This window comes from Cnephaeus nilssonii (assembly GCF_951640355.1).
Source record: "Cnephaeus nilssonii genome assembly, chromosome: 1".
Taxonomy (NCBI): Eukaryota; Metazoa; Chordata; class Mammalia; order Chiroptera; family Vespertilionidae; genus Cnephaeus; species Cnephaeus nilssonii.
Window position 1 is genome coordinate 116,642,705 of NC_137072.1, and position 14,938 is coordinate 116,657,642.

A 14,938-nucleotide genomic window follows, 5' to 3' on the forward strand; every position below is an offset into this window, starting at 1 on the left:
CCGGGCGCACCGCCACCGTGACGACCTGACCAAGGTGCACAGGAGCCCCCAAGTGCGGCTCGCCCACCACGGCGCACTCCACGGCGCGCGAAGCCCAGAGCGAGCGGAGCCCCCCAGCTCGCACTGGCGGTGGACGCTCCCGGGGACCCTGCCGGCGGATGCTGCCCCCACGGCGCCACGCGCAGTGCCCACCGCTCACCATGCCGAGGACAGCCGCCGCCTTGCAGGTGGCCGGCACCAGGTACTGCAGCAGGATCTCGTCCTCTGGAGGGTGCGCCCTGCGCAGCTCGGTCAGCGTCTGGTACATCATCTCAAACTGGCTGCGCTCCGTGAACAGGTCGGAGACCACGAGGAGCTGCAGACACAATGTGCGGACGGGAGGGGAGCCGCTGTCAGGGAAGGAAGCAGCGCACCCAGCACGCCTCCTCCCAGCCCAAGGACAACGGGCTCCAGGCACCCCTGCTGCCCTGGCACGCAAACCCCTGGGACCTCGAGTGCAGGGACACGCAGCGTGGGCGGGGCGTCCTCACGGATGCCTGTGCACGCGCTCGCTGCGGTGGCGGAGCTGGGACGGCCACGACCTCAGGGAGCCTGCCCGCAGCGGGACCAGGACGAGCCCATGTCTGCTCTGCCCCCGGAGCCCAGGCCTCTCCCTGGCGCAGGGTCAGGCTCTCAGAGCCCCGGCAGAAACGTGGTTTCAGAAATAAACGCTTTGCCAGGGACTCTGTCTCCCCAGACGCTCAGCTGCCGAGGGCTCAGCTCTTCACGGTACATCTAAAAGGAGCACCAGCCCGGCCGGCGGGGCTGTGCTTGAGCATCAGCTTATGGACCAGGTCACAGCTGCATTCCCAGTCAGGCACAGGCCTGGGGTTGCAGGCAGGAGCCGACCCACGCTTCTCTCATCAGGGATGTTGCTCTCTCTCTCTCGCCCCTCCTCTCTCTAAGCACGTCCTCGGGTGAGGACTAATAACAAAAACAAACAGCTCCTCAGACTTGGTTTCCGACTCTGTAAATACCGACAGACGTACCCGCACAACAGGCTCTCGGGTCCCCACTCACGTGAAGACCGTAAAGGAACCTGAGACCAACAGTCTGAGAAAAACTCCAAGATCGTGCTTCTCGGAGGGGCGTGTGGGCCTGTGAGCCCGGCCCCAGGGAGACCCTTACGGACAAGGAGGGAGCCTCCAGCCTTGGACGGCGGTGACGTCACAATGACACCGCCACTGCCCTCGGAGCATCTGCCGCCGTGGGGGGACAGGCGGAGAGCCGCTCTGCACGGCGGAGACGCATCCACGCCCCAGGCCTGAGAGTTCTTCTTAGGCTCCCAGAGACGACACCTGCACGCGTGCGTGCATGTGCGTGCGTGTACATGTATGTATGCCTGTATGCGCTGTGTGCACGAGGGACAGGCGAGGTAAACTTACAGATCGAACCACCTCGCTGATCAGGATGATGGGCGTCCTTCGGCCGGAACTGGACGGCAGGACCCAGCGGCTGTACAGCTCCAGCAGGAACTGGGAGCAGGAGTGGATGTCCACCCCGGCCCGGTGCTTCCTGTGGAGCACACACACGAGGGTCATCGCAGGCCCCACCCTCCCAACGACCGAAACCCTCAAAGGCTTCAACCAAAGGCGGTGGGAACCTGGAGCTGACAGGAGACGTGGGTGGCGACGAAGGTGCGGGGACGTCGGCCTCCTCCTCCTCCTCCTCGTCCCACTCCTCCTCCCTCAGGGGTGTGATGCTGCTCCCCAGCCACACCGAGTGGATGGACACCTTCAACACAGGCCCCGGGTCAGCACGAGGAGCGGGCGCAGGCTCCCGGAGCTCAGGGCCGGGTGCAGGTGTGGCCCGGGATCCTGGCCACGGCGGGGCCGCGCCACCCAGCAGGGCCTGCTCAGTCAGACCCAGTGGGTTCTGGGGGGGGGGGGGGGGGGGGCTTCAGAAAGCTCTGCCTTCAAACGGGAGCCCTGGGATGAGGGGAGCAGCTGAGGGCCAGGCTTTCTGCGTGACGGCAACACGCTGAGGGAGAACAGCTACTGCAGGGCCAACGCTGCAAACTCAGGGGCCCCCACTGCCTCCCTGCCATGCACACGATGGTCCCCCACTTTTCTGATCAAGGGCCAGTGACAGCGACCCACCCAGCAGCACGGGGCTGGGACCGCGCCGCCCTCCCTCCCCTAAGTCACCTCACACTCTCCCACTGCTCACACGCATAAGACACCGTACGCCCTTCTCAGGATAAACGCCGTAAGTGAAACGAACAAGCCCCCTGCGCTCGCCTGAAGTGCATTTAACTTTGCTCCCGAAGGCGGAAGTGGCCCACACCCGAGGGCAGAGGACGGGGCGCGCTGACCTGGCCGAGCTGGTAGCTCATGCTGCCCAGCTCCCGCTCGGGGTTGGTCTGCAGCAGCAGCTTGTCGTGGCTGATGAGGGCACCTGCGGGCGACAGGACGTCAGAGCCGCCGCCAAGCCTGGCAAGGCACAGCGTGGGGCCCTGGCGGCCTGGGCAGTTCTGTCCCTTCACAGCAGGCAGCTGGCGGGGCCGAGGCCCCACGGGCACCGGCTGGCGGAGCGGCACAGCCCGGTCCGCAGCTGTGGAGGAGGCGGCAGCCCGCCAGGGGCCTGGGCCCGGAGGACAGCACAGCCGCGCCCCCCGGGGCAGGGTGTGGGCAGTGCCCCCACTCAGCCGCCCTCCCCACCCCCCGCTTCCTTCCCTGAGGCCCAGGCCACCTGAGCCCGCACTTCGCGCTGGTGGGCACCACCCGCCCCGCTCCCCCAAAACCTCCCTCCCCGGAGCACATGCTCTGCGCATGCCTGCAGCGGCTGCTCCTGGGACGGCGAGGCCGCGACGCCTCTCCCCTACCGGCCCGAGACCCCCAAGGCACCAGTTCACGCTCAGCTGACTCTTGCCTGATGTCTGAGCGCGCACGGCACACGGCACGGCACACGGCGCCCTGCAGCTAAGGCTCAGGACCGAAACCGGGAGGACCTGACACCTCCCACAGCCCAGGGGTCACGAAGACTAGCCTGGAACACTGGGCACCCAACAGCGAAAAGTGCGCCTGAGAGAACCCCCAGCCCGGCTGGTGCGGCCCAGGGGCTGAGCGTTGACCTATGAACCAGGTCACCAGTTTGATTCCTGGTCAGGGCACAGGCCCTGGGTTACAGGCTCGACCCCCAGTGTGGGACGTGCGGGAGGCAGCTAACTGATGTTCCTCTCTCATCATTGGTGTTTCTCTCTCTCCCTCTCCCTTCCTCTCTGAAATCAATAAAAACAAAGAAATACCCCACAACGTCCCTTTCTCTTGAGCACTTGCTTCCCGGCTTCATTCCCTCCAGAGGGTTAGCGGCCGGTCCCCAGGGCGCCGGCACTGCCATGGGCCAGGGCAGCTCACGAGGTCCCAGCCTCTGCCTGCCCACCGCTGCGTCAGTGTGCCGGCCCCTCCCGACGGGCACCTGTGGCGGCTGGAGACAGAGAGGGGACGGGGTCCCACGCCTGGTACAGGTGATGGGTGGCGATGTTCTCCCTCTTCGACACCATTGCTTGAATTTCCTGCTCTACAATTCCTCGGATCACGCTCAGCTTCCGCCCAAACCTAGAATCCAGGACAAAGGTTAAACTTTCAGTTCCTTTAAAATTGTAGCCGTGAGCGACGCCAGGACCTGCCCCCAGGGTTGCCCAAAGGAGCGGCACCCGCAGCACCACAGCACCGCCTCCGCGGGCGACTCCTGCTGAGCCCGGCAGACGCCTTCCCGCTCTGCTGGCCAGAGGCCCCGCCGCCTCAGGCCGTGCTCAGGCGGCTGGTCAGTCACTTGACACGTGCACCTCTCGCAGCACACGCACGGTGCTTTGCTTTTTAGTTCCAGCAACAACGAAAGGGCGGTAAGCTGCTGGCCCGGGGTGGGGTGGGTGGAGGGTGCCTCTCGGCCCCACCACGCCGTGCCCTGGACACACGGCAACGCGGGCAGACCTGGTGTCGAGAGCTTTCAGGGGCTTGTTCCGGGGCTGCTGCTCCAAGCAGCTCACGGCGGGGTTGCCGGCCACGGGCACGGTCATCGCGCTCAGCACGAGGGAGGTGATGGCCTGCACGGCCAGGACATGGATCTGGGTCCTCTCCGTGTCTTCCTGAAAAGAGCCCACATGTGACCACGTCACGAGCAGCCAGACACCAAGTACGACCTGTGCCCACCTGCACAGACCGCAGGGCTGGCGGGAGGAGCCTGAGCGCCGGGGGCACGCCCTCCCCGCCAGGCCCTGCCGTGTCTGCCCGCACCCACCACCGCCCCACACCGGTCACTGGGAACACACCTAACGGACACATGTCCACGGCTCAGAGCCAGGCCTCCCACAGGCACAGCTCTGAGCAGGAACCACTGAACTTCAGCACCGATTGGAGAACTTGGCACGTGACCCCCGCCAGCTTTGACGCGGGGACCCGCAGGCCGTGTGGACGGCTGCGACACCCACCACGGAACTGTCCCCTCTGCGTCACGCCACCCTCCTGCCAGAACAGGGCCTGAGGGTCCAGGACGTTTCCGATCCCGGGCTGTGCCTTGCCGAATGGCGGCCTTTCCCAATACTGTGTCAATCCACAGCCTACGTGCAGAAGCCTGGGAGCGTCTTTGCGAGACGGTCGAGGTGGATGAGCACGTGCCTCGGCCGGCCTTACGTGCCCTTTCCTCTGACTGAACTATGCGTGGAGTCGGGAATTACTGACCCAGCGCCTAACGCACTGGGCTCCGAGCGCCACATGCGGCCAGGCAGCACCCCGACAGCGGGAGATCGGCTCTGCTCCGGGGCATCAGTCTAGACACAACCCGGCTACTCTTAAAAGTAAGGTAAGGCGGGAAAGCGAGCTGGCTGCCCTCTGCTGGCTGCCAGCCGGCGGAGCCCGCGCTGCGGCGCCTTACCTCCGGGGGGCTCTCCTCCTGCTCCAGCACGAGGGGCTGGGTCACCAGGACGCCCAGGAGGGTGGCCCACGTTTCCTCGAACTGAGTGCGGCTGGTCCACCCTATGATGCAAACGTCACTTGAGACAGAGGGTCACCCGCTCCTCCAACGACCCGACGTGAGGCGACAGCGGGGCCGCCAGCTCTAACCGGAGCGGGCAGTGCCCCGGGCCACGTCCAGCAGCCGCCTCAGCCTCGGCAGGTCTGCAAAGCAGGACCCTGCGGCGCCCGCCCTCCAGCGCGGACAGTGAGCACGCACGTCTGCGTGCTGCCCTGGCAGTGGGCGTGTGTGCGTGCGCGTGTGTCCGTCCGGCGCCCTCCTGACCCCGCCCGGCAGGTGTGGCCGAGTGGAAAGGGGCCGGAAGTCCCGCTCGGACTGAGCTCCTGGATGCACGGGGCACACCACGGCCGGGACGGCCCAGGGGTCAGCGTGCGCTGTGAGCCCGCCCAGCTCGGCTGCTGGCGGAGGCAGAGCTCGGTGTCCCCGACGTCTAGAGGGTCAGAAAGGAACGCAGTCTGGGCAGAGCACGCTCGTCCTCAGCGAGGGCGTCACTCCACGCGCTCCGCTGCTCTGAGCCCCTCGGCACCTGCTGGGGCCGCAGTGACAGGGTCTCCTCGCTAAGACGGGCGTAGGGAGGGAGACAGACGGACGGACTGAGAAGCGGGTCAGACGCCCACACCTGGGTACGAAGAGGGCAGACGTGTGTGGGCATTTCCACAGGGAGGAGGAGGCCGGGGCATGCGGAGAAGAGAGCGAGAGGGAGCGCCAGCGAAGGCGGGGGCAGGGCCGGCCGCAGGACTGCCGGGCCGAGGTCTGAGCCACGCACAGGGCAGCCGGAGGGGGCTGGCGTAGGCTGGGAGGCCACGCTGCCGACGGCCATCTCCGAGGGCGGGGAGGAACTGCCCCGGCGGCCACCTCCATGCTCCTCAGATCGCATCTCGGCGGTGGGGCCGCATCGTCCTCGGGACTAAAGGGGATGCAGGCCAACGAGGTGTCTGCTGCCTGAGCCTTCAGGGCCAAGGTCAGTGCTACGTCGGCAGAGGCAGGAGGCACCGCAGGGACGAGGGTGGGCCTGCCCAGTGCCCGCGGGTGCCACACCGGACTCCCGAGACACTCGTTCCCAGGAGCCCCTCGCAGGGCGCTGCCCCTCAGCACCGCCCTTTCGACCCTGAGCAGATGACACCCGCACCATCGAATGGGACAGAAGCCGCCGGCCACGGCGCTGCAGAGCAGGAGGGAAGCGGTCGCTGTGCCGCGTGCCGTGCGCAGGGCGGCTGAGAAGGCTGCAGGCGGCAGGGCGCGCTCAATCCCGATGGCAGAGCTGGGCCCGAGCTGGACGGCCGCCCACACAGAGCCCGGCTCTCCCCAGCATCTGCTTCCTCCGCATCTGCCACGGTGGCTCCCACTCCCCTGCCCGTCCCGCACACGAGGCGGCATCAGTGACCACGAGGGAACACACGGACAATCCCGTCCCTGCTGGCGGGGTGCCTCCTGCCCAGATCGGATTCAGCTCCCCATCACCACCTACCAGGTACCAACCCGACTTCACACACGCGGACACATGGAAACTCGGGATTAAACGTTCACGCAGACACGTGGGTGGAAGTGCTCACTCTGAGCTGTGTGCACTCAGAATGCTTCCCGCGAGCAGGCGGGCCTAGACCTTTCACGGGACAAGAGGTGCAGGGCACACTCCGGGACGGGGACCCCAGGCTGGCGCGCTGCGTGGTCACGAGGAGCCCCACCTACCCAGCGTGTTGATGCGGTAGATGAACTCTTTGAAGACTTCCTTCTCCTGGAGGAACTCCACGGGGATCTCGGGGAAGGCTGTGCCGAAATCCCCTCCCGGCGTGGGCGACCACCCGAGCTTCCAGACCTGAGAGGGTGGAACGAAGTCGCTGAGCTCCAGCCCCCAGCGCGGGGTCACAGCCCCCCTCCCCTCCTCGGACCAGCGTGGCCCGGAGTGCAAGGGCCGCTCGAGCTCACCCAGGGACGGGCTCACCCAGGGACGGGCTCACCCAGGGACGGGTCTACGTGGCCAGCTCCCTGCGCCCATTCAGAAAGGCCAGCCTTGCTGCAACTCCAGCTGCACTCCAGGCCGAGGGCACCAGGCAGCATCAGGATTCCCGGCGGCACCCGGCCACCCAAGGCGACAGCCGAGCTGGCCCAGCTGGGCCCCTGAACCCCCGCCAGGGCCAGTCTGCAGACTCACCAGCGGGGGGATGCGCGTGTAGCTGTTGACGAGGGGCAAGCGGGCCAGGCTGACCACGATGCTCCTGAGCACGGGCGTGAGGAAGGCGGGCGTGCTGCTGTTCCTCTGGTGCCCCAAGGCCAGCACGGACGGCAAGGCCTCCACCAGCTCGGCCACCTCCCTGCAGGCCGCCGTGACGCACTCGGGGCCTGAACCAACACCGCGGGTAAGAGAGGGTGGACCCCCCAACCTCCTGACCTTCCTGCCTCCCAGGGAGAAGGCACACCCCACCCCAGAAAGGTGGCACCCCCAGACCTCCAGCTGGTCCCTGAGGACCTACAGAGTGCAGCTCGGGCTCAGCTACCCCGCGCCGCCCGCCCCACACTGCCTGCCACTGCTGGCAGCATCCAGCCTGACCCCAGCGCAGGGCTCGAATGGCCTGGGCCCTGGAGGCTGGTGACAGGAGCCCCTCCGTCCAGAAGCCTTCCTCCCGCCCTGCCCGCACCACGCTCAGGAGAAAGTGCATGAAGAACCGAGGTATGTGCCCGAGTCTAGGATAGGGTTAAGTGAAGGGATGTGGACTTCTTGTTTCTGTAGGAAGAGCAGGAGTTTTCATTTAAAAATCCAGCAAGATAGATGGCTGATGGACACACTCAGGCTAGCCAACGTTCAGGAGGGTATTTCCACTAGCTCCAAGTGCCTTAGTGTTCCTCCTCATTCATTCATCACTCCACAAACATTTGATGGTCAAGTACAATAGTGAGAACACACAGAAGGGAGACATACTCCCTGCCCCCATGGGGCCAGAGTCTGAGGTGAGAGACATAAGTGCATAGAGAACGTAGTGCCAGGATGGAGGGCGGGTGGAGAAGAGGATGGAGGAGGGGAGGCTGGATGGAGGGGAGGAAGGGGAGGATGGAGGGGGATGGAGAGGAGGCTGGATGGAGGACAGGATGGAGGGGCGGAAGGGGAGGGTGGAGGGGGGATGGAGAGGAGGATGGATGGAGGAGCGGATAGATGGAGGGAGGGTTGATGGAGGACAGGTTGGAGGGGTGGAAGGGGAGGATGGAGGGGGGATGGAGAGGAGGATGGATGGAGGGGAGGAAGGAGAGGATGGAGGGGAGGCTGGATGGAGGAGCGGATAGATGGAGGGAGGGTTGATGGAGGACAGGTTGGAGGGGTGGAAGGGGAGGATGGAGGGGGGATGGAGAGGAGGATGGGTGGAGGGGAGGAAGGAGAGGATGGAGGGGAGGCTGGATGGAGGAGCGGATAGATGGAGGGAGGGTTGATGGAGGATGGATGGAGGGGCGGAAGAGGAGGGCCTCCTGGGAGTGTGCCGTCCCCGCTGAGTGGGAAGGTCAGCCACAGGGAGCCCGAGGCGGGGAGAAACACAGGCTGGAGGAAGGAGCACGTGCAGGGCAATATCCCCAAATTGCCTTTATTTATTTATTTTTTAAAAATACATTTTTTTTTTTTATTGATTTCAGAGAGGAAGGGAGAGGGATAGAGAGATAGAAACATCAATGATGACAGAGAATCATTGATCGGCTGCCTTCTGCACACCCCCTACTAGGGGGGATCGAGCCCGCAACCTGGGCATGCGCCCTTGGCCGGAATCGAACCTGGGGCCCTTTAGTCCGCAGGCCGATGCTCTATCCACTGAGCCAAACTGTCCAGCGCCCAAATTGCCTTTCAATATGGGGATGAGCAATGGGACCCAGCTACGTTCACCTTCAAGGGCCCACGTTTGCCACTTTAAACGTCTTCTGTTAATGAATTCCAAGCCCCAAACACGGCCTGACACTTACTGTGTGTGTGTGAGTCTCCGCCGTCCTCCCTGGCGGCCCTCGGGGTGTCTGTCCTCCTTTCTAGACTGAGAAGCTGGTCCCCGGGCTGCACCACAACTGCATCAGGGAAGGACACACGGAAGGATTGCCCACACCCTTCCCGTCCTCTACTCACACTCGTCATGCAGCTCACAACATGCCAAGTGACAGACGACGCCACACAAGGTCTAGACATCCCGGAATCGACTGAGACAGTTTCAGGCGGCACTAGCCCTCGGTACCAACGTCTTGGCCAACCTGCAGCGCAGGCAGACAGGCTCCTGGGCCCCGACTTCCCAGCCCGCCCCCACCCGGGAGATCTCCTGGGGCGGCCCAGGGTTCAGGGCTGCCAGAGGCACGCTGCGGCCCCAGGAGCCTGGCTTTAAACACGGCCCCTGATCTTCATTTCCAAGTTGACTACAAATGCACAGATGAAAACAATTTAAACAATGAAACTTCAAAACGCCACTCTATAATGTTCAATTTAAAAACACAAAACTTCAAACACCCTCCCACATGTAAAACCAGAACGTCCCATTTATTAAAGATCCTGGCTGATGACCCTTGTTGAGGACACTTCCCTGGGAAAGAACAGCTCCTTTTTACTGACAGCAGCTGGGCCCCAATGCCGCACAGAAGCTAGCGTTCCGACGCCGGGGAAAGCCAGGCCCTGTCAGGCAGGCTGGGCCCCCTCCGCCCGCTGAGGACTGAAGGTGGGACCGTCAGCGCGGGCCAGCCACCAGAGACGTGGAGTTACAAGCGTTTCTATAGGAGCCGGAGCTCCGAGACCTAACCAAGTGGCCACAGAGCAAGTTCACGTTACGTCCTATGAAGACCAAGTAAGGCCCGTTTACCCACCTCGACACCCCACTTCCTAACGCAGGCGGCACAAACAAATGCCTGTGAGATCTGGGGGGCTGATGACCTGTTCAACTGCCCACGGACAGAGCCCCAGAGCGACACTCACTGGCTTCCAGGATGAGGCGGACGCAGTGGACGAGGGAGCAGGCGCGGGTCACCATCTCGGGGGAGGCCAGCAGGCGCCGCAGGCCGGGCAGCTGCAGGGCCAGGCAGCAGCAGTCCAGGCCCGCCTGCAGGTCCACACTCAGCGGGATCTGCTCGTGGACCAAGTGCCAGGCCAGGGCCTGCGGGGAGGCCACGTCAGAGGCGGGCCGGTTCCCTTCCCGCTGCCGTGTCGGCGCAGGAAACCCCCGTGCCAAGGAACCGTCGAGGCCCAAGAGGCCAGCGGGCCCCCACAGCCCTGCCTCCCAGAGGGCGGGCTGCGTTCCCACCCCTGGTCAGTCCTGGCAGCTGCTCCCAGTGCCCGGCTCCCCTCGGCCAGGACCCGCCCGGACCTGCTGCGCCTTTCCCCCCAGTGCGGCAGGCTCCTCTCGGACGCCTTCCCGCCACCCGCCAGGCCAGGCCAGGCCAGGCCTTCCCGGCAGACAGCGCTGGCCTCGCCTCCTGGCGGCCAAGGGGGCTGGATCTGAGGGCATGCGCTCCAGAGAGCTTCAAACGCCAGAGTGGCCACGTCCTCGCTGGAGGACCTCTACGCCCTGCGCCCTGTCACGTGACAGTGCCTTCCCTCTGTCCCAAGCCGCCTCTCACCTCCAGGGTCATGACCACGAACTTCACAGTGTCCCTCTCCTTCTCCGGGGGAAGGTGCAGGTGGCCGGGCAGCTTGGGGAACACCAGCAGGTACTGGGCCAGCGCGCGGGCCAGCGTGGTCAGGGAGCGGTACACCCCGGCGTCCCCTGAAACAGAGGCCTTCGTGGGGGACGGAACGCGCAGAGGCTTGTGGCGGGAAGGCAGGCAGGCCGCTTGCGGAGGCGCGGCTCCTCGGCAGCACTTCCAGGCCCTCCCGCCTGCGTGGGCCCAGGGACCGCATCCCGGCTTGTCCCAGCCGCCTCCAGGGCTCGGAGCCAGCGCCGGGCCAACGACCAGCAAAGCGGCCCGCACATCCAAAGGCATGCGGAGCCGGGGACCCGGTGCCGCGTCTGTTCCTCCTGTCAACGCTTTCGGTTTGTGAGAGCAACAGCACCTGCTGCGTGTTTGCTCAGTGCAGCGCAGGCCCCAGCTCTGCAGCGCTTTAAACAGTCAAAGACGCTCTAGCCCGGCCAGGGCGGCGTGGCTGCTTGGGCGTCGTACCGTGCGCCTAAAGGCTGCTGGTTCGATTTCCGGTCGGGGCACAGCCTGGGTTGCAGGCTCGATCCCCGGTTGTGGATCATGCCAGAGGCAGCTGATCAATGACTCGATTTCACATAGATGTTTCTCTCTCTCTCTCCCTAAAAATCAAGTTTAAAACTCAAAATAAATAAGTAAAAAAGAGACACTTTTACTTTAATTACCAAACAGATCATTCAACTGGCTCCAGTAGGCGGTGGGCTCCGCAGGCAGGGAGGGCGGGAACGCCTGGTGGGCGGCGGGCAGCGGCTGGACCGCGCTGGCCACCCGGTCCAGAGTCGCCTCGCGCGCTGCTTCAAAGAGGGCGCTCTTCTGGCCTCCGGAAATTTCCTGCACGCCCACGCCCAGGCACGGGGCTAACAGGCTGATGTTGAACTCCTGCATCAGGGCATTGAAGGTTCAACAATTACAAGCGTTAATCAGGCCAGGAGACAGCAGGAAGAGGATAACGCAAACGTGCCCGAGGTACACAGGTTAGCAACCGTAAAAACGGTATGAATATTCTGCATCTGTTATAAACAAACAACAACCCTCACGCATCTGCTCAGTGACGTACAGGTCTGGTCTCTTTGGGGCGGTTTAATTTTAAAGAAGTATTTTCATTTATTACGCCTTCAGGTTTATTTGAAATCAAAAGTGCAGTATGACAGAACTAACAGCGACACAAATCGAACTGTTGTGCCATGCAGGAGACCAGCGGAGCACTTTACACCCGCAAAGTTTGAAAAAGGTAGATTCTGTTCAAAAACAGCTGAAATAAAATCAATGTACCATATAAATGCCACAATTTTGGTTGGAAAAAAGTCATTTCATATGGCGCTGCAATTTGTATTATTTTGCCAATCTTTAAAAACCATGTAAGGGTTTCTTTGGCCAATTTTCGGGTAGAATGCCAATCTTTAGTTAATATTCAGAAAATCCTGTCATCATCAGTGACCCGAACTACGCCTTTCATAGCCAGGACCTTTAAAAGCTGTAAAAGCCCCATGACCTAATTTAAAAAGTTCCACCAATTGGTCGTGAAGCAAATAGGCCAATCAGCAGTCAGCTTTCAGGGAACGGGTCTCAGAACGGCTTCAGCCAGCTGACGGGGCCAGGCTCCTGCTGGTTCCAATGCAGCCTCATGACAAAGCGCCTGGACACTGGGTCCTTGGGGACACTCAGCCCTCACACCGTCAGCCTCTGCCGCCCGCCCAGGCCCTGCTGACGGGGCGGGAGCACTGTCCTGGGTGCCTGGACTCGAGGCCCTGGCCACTCGGCAGACGTGAGAGCACACGGCCTGGGGCTGCCCGGGGACCGGCGATGGGGCGTCTGAGCAACAGGGGGCAGGGACTCTGACGTACCGGGTGCCGCAGGAACGCACTCATGTCACCTGGCGGGAGCCGATTCACCAGCTCCGCCCCCTCGAGCAGCGCCGAGTCAGACCTCGTCCAGCACTGGGACTTGACCAGGCGCACGTACCAGTCCTGGGGAGAGACAGGGCGGTCACGCCTGCAGGGGCAGAGCTTTTGGGCTTCCGCTCTGCTGGACCAGAGGGCAGTGGCCGCGGGCTGTGGCCGGGTTCTGTGACAAGGACCCTGGCTGGCCGTGCAGGCGGCTCCCAACCACAGAGGCTGGCTGAAGGCTAGCTCCGAACCTGCTTCCCGGTCCAGACACCCGGCCTTCCCCTCACCTGGCGAACGGCCGCTGTCCTTCAAACTCGGCGACAGCACTGGGGTCGCAGGCCCCGTGCCTCAGCCTCGCCGTCTGGCCTCGTACCATCATCTCCCACTGGGGTGGCAGCTTTGCCCTCCCTCCCCCGCCCCGGGCCAGCACAGCAGACATGCTCAGCCCATCGCAGCTGAGCACAGCGTTCCCTGCCCTATGATGCCCGGGCTGCTGGTTTTTAAATCCAGCTCACACTTAAACTGAAATCCCCAGGAAAGCAGAGCACCAAGGCCCCCCAAGTGGTCTGAGCTCTGAGGAGTGCATGGAGCAGCGAGGATGGGGCTCCACGGGCAGGGCCAGCAGACTAAGGGGAGGGGGGCGGCCGGTGGGCCTGCGCTTGAAGGCCTGTGCAGGCGTGCGGGCTGTGGCCCCCCAACACCTGCTCCTCTCATCGACGCCCCTGACACCCCGCCAGGAGAATCCCACGTCAGCGCTTCCTTTCTCACCCCACGCCTGCTGACGGGCTGGACCTCGGGCAGCGTGGCCGTGACGGGACCTGGGCAGGCTGGCAGGGCAGGGCAGGCCGGGAGCTGCTGGGAGCCCTCCGACCCGAACCAGCGCTGCACACTCAGTGCCCGACTGGGCCACGCGTCACACACACGTGCGGGCACTCACCTTGTCTGGGCTCGCTGTCTCGAGCGCCAGGGACCCCTCCCCATCCAGCGGGTGGGACGTGGCCGGAGGACAGGGGCCCCGGGACCCCGGGGCGGTGGCGAGGCGCAGCCTGTCCAGCAGCGAGTAGAGCCTTTGGTGTCTGGAACCAACCACACGTGGGTCAGAGCCCAGCGCCACGGAGGAAGCAGCAGAGCTTCTGAAAGCCGCGTGCCCGTGACCCACACTAGCTTCAGACCGACCCGACCAACACTCGGCAAGCCGTGGAGCAAGCCAGGCCCGTTTCCTTTCCAGGACCACAGCCCCGCCCGCCAGTGTTCCCGCCGCCTCACTCACACCCACACTCCAATTCCGCCGCCTCCTTCACACCCACCCTCCTCTCCCGCCATCTCCTTCACACCCACCCTCCTCTCCCACCTCCTTCACACCCACCCTCCTCTCCCACCTCCTTCACACCCACCCTCCTCTCCCGCCGCCTCACTCACACCCACCCTCCTCTCCCGCCATCTCCTTCACACCCACCCTCCTCTCCCACCTCCTTCACACCCACCCTCCACTCCCACCTCCTTCACACCCACCCTCCTCTCCCGCCATCTCCTTCACACCCACCCTCCTCTCCCACCTCCTTCACACCCACCCTCCTCTCCCACCTCCTTCACACCCACCCTCCTCTCCCGCCTCCTTTACACCCACACTCCTCTCCCGCCGCCTCCTTCACACCCACCCTCCACTCCCACCTCCTTCACACCCACCCTCCTCTCCCGCCGCCTCACTCACACCCACCCTCCTCTCCCACCTCCTTCACACCCACCCTCCTCTCCCGCCGCCTCACTCACACCCACCCTCCTCTCCCGCCGCCTCACTCACACCCACCCTCCTCTCCCACCTCCTTCACACCCACCCTCCTCTCCCGCCGCCTCCTTCACACCCACCCTCCTCTCCCGCCGCCTCACTCACACCCACGCTCCTCTCCCGCCACCTCACTCACACCCACGCTCCGCGCAGCCACACGTGGGCGGACAGAGAACACCCACTCCTCAGCGCTGCGACCGGGCGCCCACAAGACACCACCTAGCCAAGCAGTCCCTCCGAGGGGTCGCCTCATCAGGGGAAGACGCTGACCCGCTCCTCACTGGGCTGAGCAGACTCCAGGGTCACACAATGACGGCAGCTCGACCGCCATCGCTGAGTGACAGGCAGTCACACTCATCACAGCCCTGCGCCCTGACCGGTCGGTTGTCCCAAATGGGGTGCCCACCAGCCACGCCCTCCCTGACGCAAGCCGCCTCCACCGAGCCGCTCTCACCACCGAGCCACAGCGAGTGGCGGCACGCTCTCTCGGCCCACCGCCCGCCCACCGGGAGGAGGAAGGCCAAGCTGCTGCCAGGCTTGGCAGCCACGGGGACGCCCACTCATAAAGAGACGCCCCAACTCCCGGGAAGCAAGTTAGGAGGCCCACAGCTCGCAG

The 14,938-nt window shown here is 64.2% G+C and overlaps 1 protein-coding gene across 4 annotated transcripts in view; it reads right to left on the reverse strand.

The window, feature by feature from the left end:
* HTT (huntingtin) overlaps positions 1 to 14,938 on the reverse strand; it is a 93,521-nt gene that overhangs the window by 7,057 nt on the left and 71,526 nt on the right. For all 4 annotated transcript variants that reach the window (XM_079767500.1, XM_079767499.1, XM_079767498.1 and 1 more), the window contains 15 exons: positions 13,474 to 13,612; positions 12,495 to 12,617; positions 11,316 to 11,529; positions 10,576 to 10,721; positions 9,935 to 10,112; positions 8,950 to 9,045; positions 7,163 to 7,350; positions 6,700 to 6,826; positions 4,912 to 5,012; positions 3,972 to 4,126; positions 3,457 to 3,596; positions 2,354 to 2,436; positions 1,643 to 1,773; positions 1,425 to 1,554; positions 200 to 355 (listed from right to left, as the gene is read on the reverse strand). In XM_079767500.1, coding sequence (XP_079623626.1) covers positions 200 to 355; positions 1,425 to 1,554; positions 1,643 to 1,773; positions 2,354 to 2,436; positions 3,457 to 3,596; positions 3,972 to 4,126; positions 4,912 to 5,012; positions 6,700 to 6,826; positions 7,163 to 7,350; positions 8,950 to 9,045; positions 9,935 to 10,112; positions 10,576 to 10,721; positions 11,316 to 11,529; positions 12,495 to 12,617; positions 13,474 to 13,612 — 2,107 coding nt within the window. The remainder of the gene's footprint in view (positions 1 to 199; positions 356 to 1,424; positions 1,555 to 1,642; positions 1,774 to 2,353; positions 2,437 to 3,456; positions 3,597 to 3,971; positions 4,127 to 4,911; positions 5,013 to 6,699; positions 6,827 to 7,162; positions 7,351 to 8,949; positions 9,046 to 9,934; positions 10,113 to 10,575; positions 10,722 to 11,315; positions 11,530 to 12,494; positions 12,618 to 13,473; positions 13,613 to 14,938) is intronic.